General features: G+C 38.6%; 1 protein-coding gene across 1 annotated transcript; it reads right to left on the reverse strand.

Moving 5' to 3' along the window:
* Positions 1 to 218: 218 nt before the first annotated feature.
* LOC130912235 (mitochondrial ribosome-associated GTPase 2-like) lies at positions 219 to 17,479 on the reverse strand. Its single transcript, XM_057830161.1, has 6 exons — positions 17,119 to 17,479; positions 13,603 to 13,750; positions 13,413 to 13,528; positions 13,104 to 13,322; positions 5,128 to 5,266; positions 219 to 2,564 (listed from the first exon to the last, which is right to left on the reverse strand). The coding sequence occupies exons 1-6, from the start codon at positions 17,344 to 17,346 to the stop codon at positions 2,167 to 2,169; spliced, it is 1,248 nt and encodes a 415-aa protein (XP_057686144.1). The 5' UTR covers positions 17,347 to 17,479; the 3' UTR covers positions 219 to 2,166.
* Between the last annotated feature and the right edge of the window lie 350 nt (positions 17,480 to 17,829).

The raw sequence follows: 17,829 nt of genomic DNA on the forward strand, positions 1-17,829 counted from the left end.
AAAACAAGCACAAGGCTGGACACAGTGTGGTCTTTTTTTTTTTTTTTTACTACAAAACACACTCATCTTAAAACAACCCCACCAAATTTGGCAGGAAAACTTTTTCTTCACATATAAGACGCGATGTAAAGACCGCAGGTATCCGTGTTACCTTACGGGATATTTATACCAAAAGATATGTAACTCATTTGCCCGTAAAATCCATAAATTAGCTGAGCTGGACTATAAACCGCACGGTTAAATGTGTGTGTGTGCAGTTAGCGGCTTACAGTCCGAAAATTACGTAGCCTAATGGAAAAGGCAAGCCACTTGCAATTGTAAATATTTAATTAGACACAATTCATCATCTACTACCATCTAGTGGTCGAATACACAATGTTATTAATTAAACACAGGGCAGTTCATTTGAAGAATGAAATCCAGAAATGTCTTCCTAAATATATATACTGTATATATATATATGGCGGAAAACACTCAGGTGACTTGAAGTTCTGCTCTGAGACCCCCAATTTGGCCAAATTTCAAAATTGTCCGATATGCACGTGTGATACATCATTGGAAAGCTTAAAATCTCAATTTTCTGGGGGAAGAAAAATTTTGAACAGGAGGGCATTGAAAAAGAAAACATTTTTTTTTGAAACAGCAAAACCCTAATTGGAGGTGAGCGCATGCGAGAGCAGAATTAAAGACGCCATGATTTTAACGGGATATCGCATACTTACCTTGTTTCGATCCAAAAACTCCATATAGCATGTATCATCAAGTGTCATGGCACAGATGTGAGTGGCCAAAGCTGGATTTTTTCCCGGATTTTATGGGTGAAACATGGTAATATAACAAGCGTCGCGATGCAGAGATCGCAGACGTCAAGGAGTAATCGAGATTTTCATTTTCATATATTTACCCTTTTAATTTTAATTTTATTATTTATTATTTTATTTTTTTTTCAATTTTTCTTTGTTTGGATCAATTATTTATCATTAAAATATTGGGGAAAATGCGACAGCAACGAAAAAAATACAATTAAGTGATAGTTATGAGGTAGAGATATCCTTGAAATTTTTACAGATGCCAATTTTTTCATTGTGACAATTTGTTTAAAACTTTAAAATATGCAAGTAAATAATTTTTTAAATTGTTTTTTTAAACAAAATAGTAGACATCAATTAATGATTCTAAGTTAAATATGACATTTTGAATAATAAATATAATTGCATACCTTCTTTTTATGGCTGGGTTGAAACAAGTGCTTGCGCGATGTCTGTAAACGGGGGTTTTCAGGGTAAAACGGACAAATTAAAAATAGTTCGGGGAATTAATGTGCCATGAATCTGCTATTATTCTGTCAGAGACAACAATTATTTTGGCTTAAAATACAGCAGTTTGTTTTATAGAGGGGTCCAAGAGCAGAAACTGTTTTTTCAGCCTTGTCTGTATTTTCTGCTATATATATAAACACACATTTTATGATATGTCTGAGGAAAGGGGGGGGTGGCCTCTGCCATATGCAGGCAATTCTTACAGTAATGCATGCATCGACAGTGATCCCTCATTTTTCGCGGTTAATGGGGACCCCCCCCAAAGTATTAAATAAAAAAAACAAACATCCTTATGTTTATTTTTATAAATGTTTTTTAAGCACTGCAAATGTAACAATTATTTGTATAAAAATAATGATTTGTACACGTATACATCTTAACATTTTATAATGCTTTTTTTTCTTTTATTAAATCCGCGATGGACTGAGGGCGTGAAGTTTGAAGCGTGAAGTAGCGAGGGATCACGGTATTTTTTATTTGCAAGATATGGGTTGCATACTTGCTTTTTAAGTTTACTCTTTTTTTTTTGCCATTGTGGACAACGTATGAAAAGCTTATACAGTAAATACTAAAATAAAAATGTGGAATGTGTTGCATCCTAAACTGCATGAATTCACAAATCAAAAATTTCCAACATTTGTTCGTTTACATTTATTCAAAAGCTGAACACTCATATAAACAGGTGTGACTAAATTTCCAGGGTTAGGGTCACAAAAAATAAATAAAAAGTTTTTAAAAAATCAAATTATGATCCTTACGATTAATGTATTCTTGGTTTGAAATTTCAATTTCAATCTTTGGTGACACTGATACGGGAACCTTTCTGACAAACTTTGCAGCATTCTTATCACCACCTGACGATCTTTCCTTTCTCTGTGCTACCATTTCCATGTAGATAGCCATCATAAAGCTCTCTAAGGTGAAGGATGAGTTCTTCTGTGTTCTGCCCTGTCACAGCTGACACAGGAATGATTCTCTGAGTTACATGGCTCTTTAAAGTCTTTAAGTTCTCCCGGGCTTGGGGTAGGTCTATTTTGTTTGCTATGATGGCATGAGGCCGCCGAGACAGACCAGGGTCATACTGATCCAGTTCATAGCGCAGGTGTTGGAGCTGGCTCCAGGGGTCTGGAGAGGACAAGTCCAGAACAAAGAGGAGGAATCTGCAACGCTCAATGTGCCGCAGGAAAGAGATGCCCAACCCTCGATTTAGGTGTGCTCCTTGAATGATGCCTGGGATGTCAGCAACTGTATCAGACAGCACCGATATTTTTAAAAGCATGTCATTTACGTTTAATAATGCATTTGGAAAGTACGGTATTTTTACACAAACTATAAGTACACAAAATCGTGTATACCTGTAAAATCCTGTATACTATTTCTTAAAGGTTATTTACAGGAATAGTTCCCCCAGAAAACTCATTGTTTTTGAAAAAAAAAAAAAAAAAGTGTTAATACAGCTTTCCAAAAAAATTTAAAATATATATACAGTGTTGTCACAGATTACTTGAAAAAGTAATTACTGATTATGCCTCAATAAAGTAATCTAGTTACTTTACTGATTACTTCATAATCAAATTAACGAAGTTACTTTAAAAGTAATTTATCAGTTACTTTTTACCAATTTTCCCCCTTTACTGACTCAACATAGGAATGACAACAGAAAAATGTCATCACATGTAATTGACTTTCCGAGAATTGAATTTAAAGGAGAAAATCTGAATCTTTCACATGAGGCTTAATCTTCGAGTTAGCGGGGTTTAATTAGTCGATGGAGTTGATTTCAACCATCGTTGACGCGCGCTAGCTTAGCCACTCCGGAGTCCTAGAACTAACAAATGACTGACAAACTACACAGAATGTGTTCAAATCAACTCCAAGGACCCCTGCCAACTCGAAGATTAGGCCTAATGTCAAAAATTCAGTACTTCCCCTTTAAAATAAAGACCTAGCCGTTAAAATATTGTCAATAAAAGCGTTAAAGCAAGAAAACAAACAGTAAAAATGAATGAAAAAAGAATCCTACAGTAGTGTTTCATAATGGGTCAAAATGATCTTTTGAACAGATCATGTGACAAGCACCTTAGGGATGGTCCTTTGCTTTGCTTAGCCAAAACTACAGCTGAGGGAAGATATTTAGAATTAAGCTTTCAAAAGCTTCAACAACAGCTGAGCTTGAACCGAGAATTGAACAAGAAGTGTTTATGTGTATATATGTACAGTAAAGGCCAAAATTTCGGGCCCCTCCACCCCACACATCCCCAAAAAGTCAAACTCCGCCTATGGTTACAAACTGTAACTATAAAATGTAAGTAAAGCCTGGTTACAAACTGTAGAAGTGCTCTCATTACCTGTAGGCTTTGCTTTGAGTTTTAATGCGTTGTGCTGTAATTCCAAAAGGTTCCTTGAATTGGATGTAAAATTTTTATCACTCCACAGTGTTTTTGAGCCAGCGCAAAGTTTGCAATGCAGACAGATATTTTTTTTCATCTTCACAGGACAGAGTTGTGAAGTAATGGCTGTGTTTCCAGTGAGCAAATGCAGCCGTTTGTAGTATCTCTCCTGGCTCGGTCATTAGTCATTAGTCGCGTCTTGACGAGGTAGCTAGGCTATTGTTTTGGCCGCACTCTCAGCGCAGCTCACACGGCATGGTAATAACCGTGAACAGTTTTTTTTTGTTCTCCGATGAAAAAGACGTGACATGTGATGTCACTTCCGAACGCAAGAGTAACATTTCTATTAGAAATGCTCTTCGTACATGACTAGTATTCTTCATTCAACATACATTATGAGGCAATAACAAAATAGTAACGCACAGACATTAACTCATTTGCTCCCAAAAATGTATAAATACGTTCTATTTTTAATTATTTCAATGTCCCAAAAACGTATTTATACGTCTTTTACGTTTTCTTTTCCCTAGGTGAATTCTGTTATGAGGTAGTGGTCACTACAAAGGAAACATTAAAAAAAAATCCATCTTGATGAGACAGGTGATAATGAGGGAAAAATTTACCCAGTCTGCCGATACAGCCGCGGCCACAACAGCGTCATCTCTCAGTTCAATAGTTATGTGTAAATACATTGTTACCTTGCTATCAAAAGCTCTATTTGTCTTGTTGTTTATGTTATTTTGTAGAAGAAAAACATTATTCAGATGTCACAAAAGCAAAAAATAGCTGTGTTAAAGTCAAAGTTATGTTTGAAATGTATGCTTTTACAAAAAGCTAAATTCCTCTGTTTTCTCATCATAAATTGGAAAATCGCTCAAACTGAGCTATTTTCTAATGCTGATTTCTAAAGAATGGAAAACGATATGAACTAACTTTTTTCCCTGCTGAAAGAGAGTCAAATCTTTCTTTTGGTGGGTTCCACGTTTATATAGCAATAGAACAGAATTTTATGTGGTCCTTGCAAAATCAGTCAAAATCCACTAATACAGCCCGGAGCAAAGGGGGTGGCTTCTGTGAAAATGGCTGGGAGTGAATGAGTTAAGGAAACTGACTTTAGTAACGCGTTACTGACAACACTGTGTACATATATATACATTTGTTTTCACTTAAAATAAATCCCAGTGATTTATTTAAAACAATTACTGGTCACTTTAACAGTAAAATAAAATAACAAAATGCAAGGAAAAACTGGCGGAAGCACTGGGGGAAACCCTGTACTGTTATTTATGATTAATTGGCAAAATCTTGATTCTGCTTCCACACAATTTGAAGAAGATTGAACTACAAACACAGCAAGATCTGTTACCATCATACAATAACCAAAATGTAAAAAAAAATACTCGTGTTATCTCACCTACCTGCAACTTGCTCATGATCTCTGTATTTTACAATCCCGACATGTGGGTTGAGAGTTGTGAAAGGGTAAGCAGCCACAGCAGGCCTGGCATTGGAGATGGCTCTCAATAGAGAGGATTTGCCAGCATTTGGAAAACCGACCTAATAAATACAAAATGTGTTTAAATTAGAGCCCAAGTATTATCCTATTATAACTTAAATTTAAATGTTTTTAATCATCTAAAATCGCTACGTGCAACTGATTGCTCCAAAAACCTCAAGGCTTTTAAATAGACGCACCTTCTGTGCTGTTTCCAAAATGTCTCGTTTTCTGAGGCTCATTCATGAGGGGAATGATTGATCTCTCAACAAACCAATCCTTTTTAGTTTGGTGTCAAATTCTGAAGTGAATGATTGACATCACAGCAAACCAGTCCTTTGATTAGTTAAGCAACTTGCCAATGTATGACATTCAATCTTTCAACATTTGACATTTCAACCTTTTTATCTCCCATCACAGCCACTGAAAAAGCACTTGTTCCCAGTCATATACTTGTACTAATATTTTGTGAACCAATTTCTCAAGGAAAATAAACATATCGCTGACATTTTTAAGTTTTTTTGGGGAGGGGGTGGGGGTCAAATTTCAGATATAGCTCCAGCTACAAGTATAACTTCATTGGCAAAGCCTCCAGTGAACTGGGCTAAGTTTGTGAAACAAACATTGTGTATATGGTGTGAACAAACGTATAACTTTTCCCCATTAAAACGAATCTGTCTCTCACATAGAGGCTCCGCCACAGGGGCGACGTGCAAAGGCGGAAAAACACCATAGTAGTTTTGGTTCACGACACTTTTGGAAGACGTACTGTTGAAACTGAGTCCCCACAGCTTTAAGCTGTGTTTAGACAGGATGCAGTTTTTTTTTTCATCGTCACACGACGGATTCTCATTCAAAGTCAATGTAATTGCGCAACGTCGTCAGTTCGACCAGATAGGCCGCACCCTGCGCGTGAAAATTTTGGCGCTGAGATGGCTCAATTGATCTTTCTGCGACCGACAACAGCGACGGCTAGGAAGCAGACAATCAAATACGTTTTCTCATTCACGTGACTTCAGTTGCTGGAGACGGCTGGGAACCTTCCCCAACATACAGTCAACAAAAGACCTCCGTGAAGTTGGCCCCTCACCAGATGCAAATTTATAAATGGTGGCAATCATTTGTGCTACGTTTGTTCCTGTTTGTGCTGTAAATAGTTTTGTTTATATTGCTAACGTTAAGATATTGTCAATTCTTGTATAGGTCAATTTGAGGTCAACCAGCCCCCCCATGATTAAGAATTGCTAAATATGGTGTCAATCGTTTATTCTTTGTGTGTGCTGGTTTGTGCTGTAAACATTTTTGTTTATGCTATTGTTTTTGAGACATTAGTTTTGTGTGATGACTTCACACAGCCCCCTATTTATTGCAAAATGGATCCAAAATGGTACCATTCGTTTATGCTACGTTTGTGCTGTAAAAACTTTTGTTTGTGCTGCCTTCGCTTAAAAAATATTGAGATATTAATTTTGAGTGATGACATCACTCACAGCTTTTCCGTATCCAGCTGATGGAGCGTACCAACTCTCTGAATAAGGGGTGTCCCAACAGCTAGTGCAACCATAGCACAAACACTTGGCACCCCTTCGTGTACATTTTACAGTAAATTGGGAGCTTGAGTAACCCTGGGCGATAAAACGATAATCATCGCCATATAATTTTTGTCAACATAAATAATAAAAACGTTCAATATAAGTCGATAGATTTAATGTGTAACTACACCACCCAAACACCGTAGACAACGGGGGCGCTGATGCGGTGTGAACGCTAGCTCAGAGAGGGTACTCGGTCCAAGAGGGATCATTGTGATCCGTCACAGAGCAGCATTGAAGCCTGATACTGTGGACAGACTTATTTTTCTGGCCTGTAACCTTCCAAGCAATGGCTGTCTTGTTTATTTGTAACATTTTTTTTTAAACGGAACGTTTCCTTTTGTGTATTTATATTGCTGAAATTGTCAGGCACCTTAAAGGGGAAGTTCAGAATTTTGACATAAGGCTTCATCTTCGAGTTAGTGGGGGTTTAATTAGTCGGTGGAGTTGATTTTAAAAAATTCCATGCAGTTTGTCAGTTATTTGTTAGTTTCAGGGCTCCACAGTGGCTAAGCTAGTGCAAGTCAATGGCGCCTGCTCAGCATGCCAATAAAAAACAACATACAGTGGGGAGAACAAGTATTTGATACACTGCCGATTTTGCTGGTTTTCCCACTTGCAAGCGATGTAGAGGTCTGTAATTTGTATCATAAGTTCTCTTCAACTGTGAGGGACGGAATCTAATACAAAAATCCAGAAAATCACATTGTATAATTTTTAAATAATAAATTTGTATTTAACTGCATAAAATAAGTATTTGATACATTACCAACTAGTAAATATTTCAGCTCTTAGTTCTTTTTTAAGAACCCCTCCTGTTCTCCACTCATTACCGGAAGTAACCGCACCTGTTTGAACTTGTTACCTGTATAAAAGACACCTGTTCACATGCTCAAACAAACAAACTCCAACCTCTGCACAATGGCCAAGACCAAAGAGCTGTGTAAGGACATCAGGGATAAAATAATAGACCTGCACAAGGCTGGGATGGGCCACAGGAAAATAAGCAAGCAGCTTGGTGATAAGGTAACAACTGTTGGAGCGATTATTAGAAAATGGAAGAAGTTCAAATTGACGGTCAATCTGCCTCGTTCTGGGGCTCCATGCAAGATCTCACCTCGTGGGGCATCACTGATCATGAGGAAGGTGAGGGATCACCCCAGAACTACACGGCAGGACCTGGTCAATGACCTGAAGAGAGCTGGAACCACAGTCTCGAAGAAAACCATCGGAAACACATTACGGCGTCACGGCTTAAAATCCTACAGCACACGCTAGGTCCTGCTGCTGAAGCCAGTGCATGTCCAGACACGTCTGAAGTTTGCCACTGACCATCTGGATGATCCAGAGGAGCAATGGGAGAAGGTCATGTGGTCGGATGGATGAGACAAAAATTGAACTTTTTGGTCTAAACTCGGCTCGTCGTGTTTGGAAGAAAAAGAAGGATGAGTACAACCCCAAGAACACCATCCCGAACACCATCCCAACCGTGAAACATGGAGGAGGAAACATTTTTTGGGGCTGCTTCTCTGCCAAGGGTACAGGACGAATGCACCGTATTGAGGGGAGGATGGATGGGGCTATGTATCGCCAGATCTTGGCTGACAACCTCCTTCCTTCAGTGAGAGCCCTGAAGATGGGTCGTGGCTGGGTCTTCCAGCATGACAACGACCCAAAGCACACAGCCAAGGCAACTAAAGAGTGGCTCCGTAAGAAGCATCTTAAGGTCCTGGAGTGGCCTAGCCAGTAACCAGATCTGAACCCGATAGAAAATCTATGGAGGGAGCTGAAAGTCCGTGTTGCCCGGCAGCAGCCCCGAAACCTGAAGGCTCTGGAGAAGATCTGCATGGAGGAGTGGGCCAAAATCCCTGCTGCAGTGTGTGCAAACCTTGTCAAGGGCTACAGGAAACGTTTGGTATCTGTAATAACAAACAAAGGTTTCTGTACCAAATATTAAGTTCGATTTGTGTGATGTATCAAATGCTTATTTCATGCAATTAAATGCAAATTTATTATTTAAAAATCATATAACATGATTTTTTTTTTTTTTTTTTTGTATTATATTCCGTCTCTCACAGTTGAAGAGAACTTATGATACAAATTACAGACCTCTACATGCTTTGCAAGTGGGAAAACCAGCAAAATCGGCAGTGTATCAAATACTTGTTCCCCCCACTGTATGCACGCATGAAAATCATTGATGACCCATTCAATCAATAGTGTTGGCTTTGTTTTCAGGATAACGTTATTAAAACTTACCATTGCACTATTTTAGTATGAACAGTAACACTTGTAATCCAGCAGCTCTGCAGGGAACAGGCTTTTTAGGCAAGCAGGGCGGAATGATATCACATTTTTTTTTCACCGCAGATTTTTTTGGTGGGAACGAAAGGAACTCCCCAGAAGACTGATGAGCACGAGTGGGATTCCACCAAGATTTTGTGCAATGTTGTGCATTTTGATTAACTCATGTGAAATGTTCTGCATTCAGTTAACATTTAATTTTGTGGAATGCTGTGCAGTAGTTAGTCACCATTCACATTTGTTCTGACATTAAAGATTGGTTAAAGCAGCATCTGGTTTTGTCAACTTTCACTAAGGAGCAAAAAGCAGACTTGATTTGAAAGAGAAAAGCGTTCGGCTTACAAGAACATTTTTATCGTGATGACAATTTTAGTCATATCACTAGGCTTGAGACATTAATTTCGAGTGATGATGTGACTCCCAGCCTCCCATTTACTGCTAAATGGACCTGAAGGGGTTCAATTTGTTTGTGCTAGATGTTGGGACATCCCTCTGTTATTGAGAGAGTTAGTACGCTCCGTCGGCCGCGACGGAGAGGCTGCGATTGACATCATCACTCAAAATTAATATCCCTATATCTCTAAAATGATAGCAGCACAAACCAAAAATTTTACAGCACAAATGAAGAATAAACGATCAATACCATTTTTAGCCATTTTTAAACAAAATGGTGGGCTGGTTGACCTCAAATTGACCTATAGAAGAATTTTAAATATCTCAAAAACAAAAGCTGCAAAAACGAAACTTTACAGCACAAACAAGCACATTTGAACATTTGACATTTTTATATACATTTGCGTCTGATAGGGGGCCAGCTTCATTAAGGTCAACAAATGTCTTAAGAAAGAAAGAAAAAAATATAAGACTACGAGAACAGTCAAAATATTAGGAAATAAAAGTTGCCACATTATGAGAATTAAGTCATATATTGTAAAATTAAGGATTAAAATTAAGAGTGTGACAATATCTCGATACAGCGATATATCGCGATATTTTGCAACCCGATTGGTTATCGATATGCTCCCGCCAAGTATCGAAACTTTTATTTGACAGATTGGCCATACAATGGAGTATGGATGCTGTAAACTGCTCAATGTTTGTTGAGCAATTCCTTGGCGGTCCACTAGGGGCGCTCAAGAGTAGTGGTGAAGGTAAAGTGCGCACAAGTCGTCTAGAGAAGAAGAGAGGAAGCTCCAAGTGGATTGGAAAAAAATTAATTTTCGTTAGAACGGTGGAGGAAAAAGAGAAAAATATTGCTACAAATCACACATGTGGGCACACTTTAGATTTTACACCAACAAGAAAGGAAGTAAGGTGAACAAGGACTTTGCTGTATTCAAGAATTGTCAAACAAAAATAAGGTCCACTGGCAGCTGGTGACGAAGTGCTTCACTTTCATCACTTCGGGTAAGAAAGTTTTGCAATGGAATTGATTTTTTAATTTACATGTATTATTTTGATGACATTTGGTGTTGAATAATATAAAATAAACCAGGACCCTAAACTGGATGAAAATGAATATCGAACAAGCCTACATGAATCTACTGATTTATTTGATATTATTTGAGAACCACTTTCAATCTAGTTTACTACACAAACTGTTATTACAGCCATTTTGATACAATAAACTATAAAAAGGGTTTGAATAGCTTCCAAGATATATAAGGTGGTGTGCATGATAATTAATGTAGCCTACATATTAAAAGTAGGTAATTATTGCATTTTTAATTTCTATACATTCAATTAATATTTTTTTAATTCACTCTATACTTTCAACACAAAAAAAAGTCAAGATTTAAACTCAAAAGCTATTAAGTAACTAATATTTTTTGTTTTATTTTGTTGTTTTTAAGGTGAGGAAGAATGTGACTGACTGAGTCCGACATCTCAAATGCTGAAGCAGATGGTGGAAGTGCTCAAACCAATGCTTTTGGCAACAAAGGTCATATACATAGAAAAGGCCCACCAATTTCATCATTGCCCCAATCCAAGCTCAACTGCTGACTGACACCTACAGCACTGTTATTTATTTTTTTAAGTATCTTTTTGTTTCGTTTCAACAGTTGTATTGTAGAATATCATGTATCAAATTTCTGACCAATATATCGATAATCACTGTATCGTGATAGCGTGAGATAATCGTTATCGTGAGCTTTGTATCGCCAATCGTATCGTATCGTGAGGTACCATTAGGTTCCCACTCCTAATTAAAATCATAATATTATGAGATTACAGCCATTTTGTTGTGTATTTTAACGTTATGTAAACCGGAAGTTGTTTTGTTTCACGAGTTGAGACTTTTACCAACCTAAAGTTTTTATGAACACAAAACATTTTGGCACAATATTAGGAGATTTAAGTAATATTAGGAGAAAAAACCTGTCAAAATATAAGATTAAAGTTGTTATATTACACATATACGTTACGTGAACCAAAAGTTGTTCGGGATACGCAGACTTCAACCTTTGGCAACGTAAAGTTTTGTGTGAACACAAACAGCATTTGGCAAAGGACGTAGGGTGTGTGACGTGATGTTGCGCGTCAAAACGCGGCCGGTCTGACGCAGCTTTAGATACTGAAGATGATTCAAACAATCAGAAGAAAGACCAGCGAAAGTTTAACATGTCAAACTTCTAGTGGGAGCGGTCGGAATAGTGGTGGCAACCGTGTGTAAGTGTGGTTGACGTAGAAAACCCTGGAAATTCTCAACTGCTTGTTTTAACTCCTGATTTTGGACTGAGTTGCAAACAACAAACTTAAAGGACCATTTTTTCTTAAAATTGGGTTAAATAGGGTGAAAAAGTATAATAGAGTGCCCTCCATAATTATTGGCACCCCTGGTTAAGATGTGTTTTTTAGCTTCTAATAAGTTTTTTTAAATTCAAATAATATGGGACCTTAATGGAAAAAAAAAAGAGAAAAATCCAACCTTCAATACAAGTGCATTTATTCAGGGGGGAAAAAAAATCCCACATTAAGAAATAATTATTTGACATCAAATCATGTGTGTCACAATTATTAGCACCCCTGGTGTTAATACTTTGTACAACCCCCTTTTGCCAACAAAACAGGGTCTGGGGACTGAGATGGCCATGGGAGGAGCTTGATTTTGTGTCTGGTGAACCATTTCTGTGTAGATTTGGCCATACGTTTAGGGTCATTGTCTTGCTGAAAGACCCAGTGACGACCCATCTTGAGCTTTCGGGCAGAGGGCAAAGGATTTTGATTTAAAATGTCCAGGTATTTCAAAGCATTCATGACGGTCTTCACGCTTCAACTGGAACCGTGTGCTTTGGTCGGATGAGACCAAGATTGAGCTTTTTGGAACCAAACACTCTAAGTGGGTCTGGCGTGCCACGAAAGATGCGCATGCTGAAAAGCACCTCATACCCACTGTGAAGTATGGCGGTGGGTCAGTGATGCTGTGGGGCTGTTTCGCTTCCAAATGCCCTGGGAACCTTGTTAGGGTGCATGGCATCATGAATGCTTTGAAATACCAGGACATTTTAAATCAAAATCTGTTGCCCTCTGCCCGAAAGCTGAAGATGGGTCATCACTGGGTCCTTCAGCAAGACAATGACCCTAAACATATGGCCAAATCTACAAAGAAATGGTTCACCAGACACAAAATCAAGCTCCTCCCATGGCCATCTCAGTCCCCAGACCTTGTTTTGTTGGCAAAAGGGGGTTGTACAAAGTATTAACACCAGGGGTGCTAATAACTGTGACACACATTATTTGATGTCATATAATTATTTCTTTATGTGGGATTTTTTCCCCCCACTGAATAAATGCACTTGTATTGAAGGTTGGACTTTTCTCTTTTTTTCTATTAAGGTCCCATATTATTTGAATTAAAAAAAAAAATATTAGAAATTAAAAAACACATCTAAACCAGGGGTGCCAATAATTATGGAGGGCACTGTAGTTGGGCTTTACACAGTTGCAGAGACTTGTTGCAAAGACAAAAAGCATGCACTTTCAAACTGAATAACACTGTTACCAGTCCAGCATGGGCCATAGTGCGCAGTTCTAATTGAAGGACTCTCTCTTGGCCCTCAGTTCCAGGGGTTGCAGTCATTGGAGCGCGATTCTCATTGGAGAGAAAAAACCTGTTCCCTTTACCTCCGGCCCCTCCAAATACTGCCAGATAAACTTGGCCATTCTCAGAAAGATCAACTAGTGCCTTGCCTTGCTCCTTCACAACAGTGCCAATTGGAACCTTTAGAAAATGAAATTAAAAAAAGAATCACAGTAATTTATAATAACCAAAATGGCTCGTTGAAACTTGAAAAGTACAGTTTCGTCTCACAGAAATAATGGTTGAGCGTCCATTCCGACCATAGCAGTTCTTGCTCCCTCCGGGTTGTCCATCTTCTGCCGTGTATACTGAAATTACTTCAGCCAGAGACTTGACCATTCGATCAGCTGAGTTATAAAAGAAAGACAGCCTTTAACTCAAAATAAGTCGAGGTTTTACAATTTTGAAACTATTTTCTCACCCTTGAAGGAGATGTTTCCTCCATCACCCCCATTTCCTCCATCAGGCCCACCCCACTCTTTGCGAGGCTCACTGTGAAAGCAGCAGGCCCCTTTTCCACCCGAACCGGCTACAAGCCGCACACGTTTGTAGTCAACAAAGTGGCGAGTCTGTGAATAAACGACAACAAAATTCACACAACCCAATATAAAATCTTTGCTACTTAATTTCTTCTGCTCCAATAGTTAAATGTAGAGAGAGAACAAGTCTCAATTGTCATCGTAAACAATTCAGCAGCAGAGGGTGCCAAAGAGTGGTGGATTCTTCACAAATAAGGGAAACAAAATGTGAAAGAAAAAAATTTCATGTTATGACGCAATTTTGCCGTGGCACGACATGGTGAGGCGGTCCGACTCCGATGCAGCCCACCACCGCAGCTTCAAAAAAATCCTAGAGGAAACCCTGAATTCTGATAGAAATTCCATCTGCTGCAGCTGAATTTGAATTCGTTATGTTCATGATTGTTTTATACACTTCATCATAGGTAGCTGGATTCAGAAAGAAAAAGCCCAGGTAGTTCCCTGATAAACAGTCTCTAAAGGAGGCATCTTGAGGCTGACTGATTTTACTAGGTATATTACTACCACCATTACTACTATATTACTACTGTTATTTGTGGTGGCTGTTTTTCCAGATAATTATACATTAATCATAATCGAGGTAAAATGCATGTAAGTATGGTGATATAATTTATTTTCAAATATTGCTATTAAATTTGCCAATAAAATCCAGACATTTATTCTGGAAGTTTTCAAATTGTTTAAGTAGTTTTTGAAAACAAAGGTTTGAATCAAATGGCGTATCACTTGACCAATCGGTCTTTGCTTTCATCATTGTATTTGATAAATGGGACACTCGTGTTGTTTGAAAGGCTGCCATACTAAATCACACAACAAAAATGGCAGCAAAGTTGACCACGACGTAAGATTTTTTTGTTTTCCCTCTTGGAAAAGAGGTCATAGACAGCAGGTTGAGGAACTACCGAAGCGGCGTCGGATGGCCTGGGTCGCAGCGGTGAAACGACTTTCTACACCATATCTCCCTTCCTGCGTGTTTGCTCTCGGCATTTTCATAAAGGTAAGTCAGTTTTTTTCAAAGTATTGATACTGAATATGCTGTTTTTTTGCTTTCTAAAGTCGCTATTTTCTCATTGGCTAACCTTAGCTAGCTAGCCTCACTTGTAAACTACAGGCAAAGAGGGAGGGCAGTTGAAATGGGTTAATCTGTACGTGATAAATCAGTGTTTAATTTATTCAGTCATCGTGTATAAAAACATTATAGAGTGAATGATTTGAAAGATAAAGGTAAACAGCAAAAATGCACAGAAATATTTATCAATGCGTGAGATTTCCTTTTGTGTTCTGAGAGATCTGATGGGATGGTAGCATGTCTGATTAAGTGTTTACGATTGTGAAATGCCACGGAAATATCCAATCTTACCTAGCTTTCTAAATAAAACCTGTGATTGCAGGTGAACCAGCTTATGAAATGATGGAGACTGACCCAGACTGGGCACCATCCCTACATCTGGGACACACATCTGTTACACCGACAAACACTGCACGCTCTGCAAGACGAAGCAAGCGTGAGCAGCTACGGAAAGAGACATTGCAAACACCAGAGATGGGGGTCCAGCAGGATGCAAACATTGAAGAGCTGCAGACCAAGGAGGGACCATCTGAACCCGGTGAAATAAACAGTCGCCAACAGAATGAGGAGGGGACACCTGACGCTGGAGAAGAAAGTGGTAAGCTACAGACTGAAGAGGGGACACATGAAGCTGGAGAAGAAGGTGATCAGCTAATCACAGAGGATGAGACGCACAACACCAATCAGGATGTGATTATTGACTGTTTTGAAATTTTCACAGAAAACCCGTCAAATCTGAAAGCACGTGCCCAAATGTTTTCCAGCTACAAGCACCACCACACTATGAAGTATTTAATATGTATTACACCTAAAGGAGCCATTTGTTTCTTATCAAAAGGCTGGGGAGGGCGTACAAGTGACAAACATATAACGCTGAACAGTGAATTTTTTTTTGATAATTAGTTACCTGGGGACATTGTCTTGGCTGACAGAGGTTTTGACATACAAGAACGTGTGAGCATGTAGTGTTCAGATGTCAAACTCCCAGCATTTACAAAAGGCCGCTGTCAGCACATTTGAGAATCCATGTTGAAAGGGTCATCGGAAATGTTTGTCAGAAGTATAAGATCATAACAGGAACCATACCCATAAACATGATTCTTCCATGTGAACGTGAAGAAGCCACAATGTTGGATAAGGTTGTCACTTTCTGCTGTGCCCTGATAAGCCATTGCCCAACAGTAGTATAGTACAATTTTCTTTTCGTAGTGTCTGTACAAGCAGTTTTTTTTTTATACGTTTGTAGATGACTTAAACCTGTTCAATAAAGTATGTCAGTGAAAATTTTGAAGTCTTGACTCCTTGCCTCTCTTAGGTACGTAAAACAATAGTGTTGGTTTTGATAATGAAAAGTACTTTTTTTTTTTTTTTTTTTTTTTTTTTTACTAATTACATTCAAACAATTTTGTGGAGATAAACACTGAAAAGGAAATACGATGTTTGCTAACAAAACGAGATGTTTGACAGGTTTACTTTTTTTGGATTTATAATTATTACTAAAATTCTCAATCAAAACACAGCAGCAGCACAATGGTAAACAGAAAATAGCAATACAAGGAAATATAAAACGTGCATATGAAGTAAAATAACACTAGTTGTAGAATAACGTGTTCAAGTAAATTTGTCCCTCTTCACATAAGTCATGCATTGATTGCATGGCAATGTCAACACTGAAACAATATATTGTGCAATATACATGAATTTGCATGTCATCGTGACAGTTCCTTCACCTGTTTTAGTCATATGATGTTTAAGATGATATTCGAGGTACAATTCAAGTTCAAGGATGTTCAAGAAAGAGCTGTATCATGTTTCTGAGAGGAGCAACGAGTGACGACTGTGTTGTCGCAGTCCTGCGGTCGAAATGCGAAGATCCTGCACCGAGCCATTCGTTAAATGTCCGTGAGCTTCGAGAGATTTATAGTTTTTAAAATGTAAGCGCTGATACCGTAAACGAGGGACTTTTTTGTATCCAGCGATGAAGTCCAATTGGAGGCAGTAATGTGGCGTCGGAGCTACTCCTGTTCTGGTTTGTTTACATCCGTGGTACACTCAAAATGGCGCATGGGGGCGTGTCCGCTAGTTTGGGCACGTGACTGACAAAGACCGATACACATGAAAGTTTGTACAGTATAAATCAATACAGATTTATTTTTGCATTGATCATTAACATTAATTTATATGTGTGAAAAATGTAGCCTCGACCCCCGTTCACCCAACCGGTTTTATCTTATTAATGTCCCGTCCCTAGCAAAAAGTGTACATGCAGGTTATGCTGTTCTACCGTCCCTACCAACGTTGAGACCAAACCTTCACCCTACAAACCTACCAGCTTCTTTTCGGAAACTGTCCTCTTCTTCTGTTGAATTCGGGCTTTAGCACGCAGTGGAGTAGCAGTGCCAATATATCTGCTGGGGAATCTCTGTTTCCACGCCACTGGAAGCAGACGGCAAGCTGACAAGGTGAGCCTCTTCCCAGCCAAAAGACATGCGGGTCCAAAAGTTCGGTCTAAAAGAAGCCGAAGAGGACTCCGAATACTCAAAAATGTAGCTAGCATTGCGAAAATTTGGTCTCAGACGTTTGCATCGCTCCATTTATTTATTGTCGGCATAAAAATCCAATAATGTCCTACCGCTCAGGAAAACAAATCAACAATGTGACTTCAGCTCCACCTCTCGACTTCAGCGGAAGAAACGTCAACTATCACTACGGGAAACACGGAAAGACAAAACTAATATGACAAGGCGTTTTTTTTTTGGTACTTTACTGCCATCCTCAGGTATGTAGGAGGCATGACAGCCAACAAGAGTGGTAAAACAGTGCTGTCGTTGGCGATATAACATTTGAGAACTGAAAGCACAGCGCATGCGAAAATAATGGTATTGTTTTCCCAAGTCCATGCAAAAAAAATAATGATCATAAAAACAAATTCATTGTAACTCTCCACCCTTGTAATGTTGTCTCGACTCCCAAAATTAGTCTTCTCATTCATGAATTTAGTTTCAGATATGTCCAGAGCACCAATATGGGTAATTTTAAG

The sequence above is a fragment of the Corythoichthys intestinalis genome, chromosome 2 (genome assembly GCF_030265065.1).
Source record: "Corythoichthys intestinalis isolate RoL2023-P3 chromosome 2, ASM3026506v1, whole genome shotgun sequence".
NCBI classification, from domain to species: Eukaryota; Metazoa; Chordata; class Actinopteri; order Syngnathiformes; family Syngnathidae; genus Corythoichthys; species Corythoichthys intestinalis.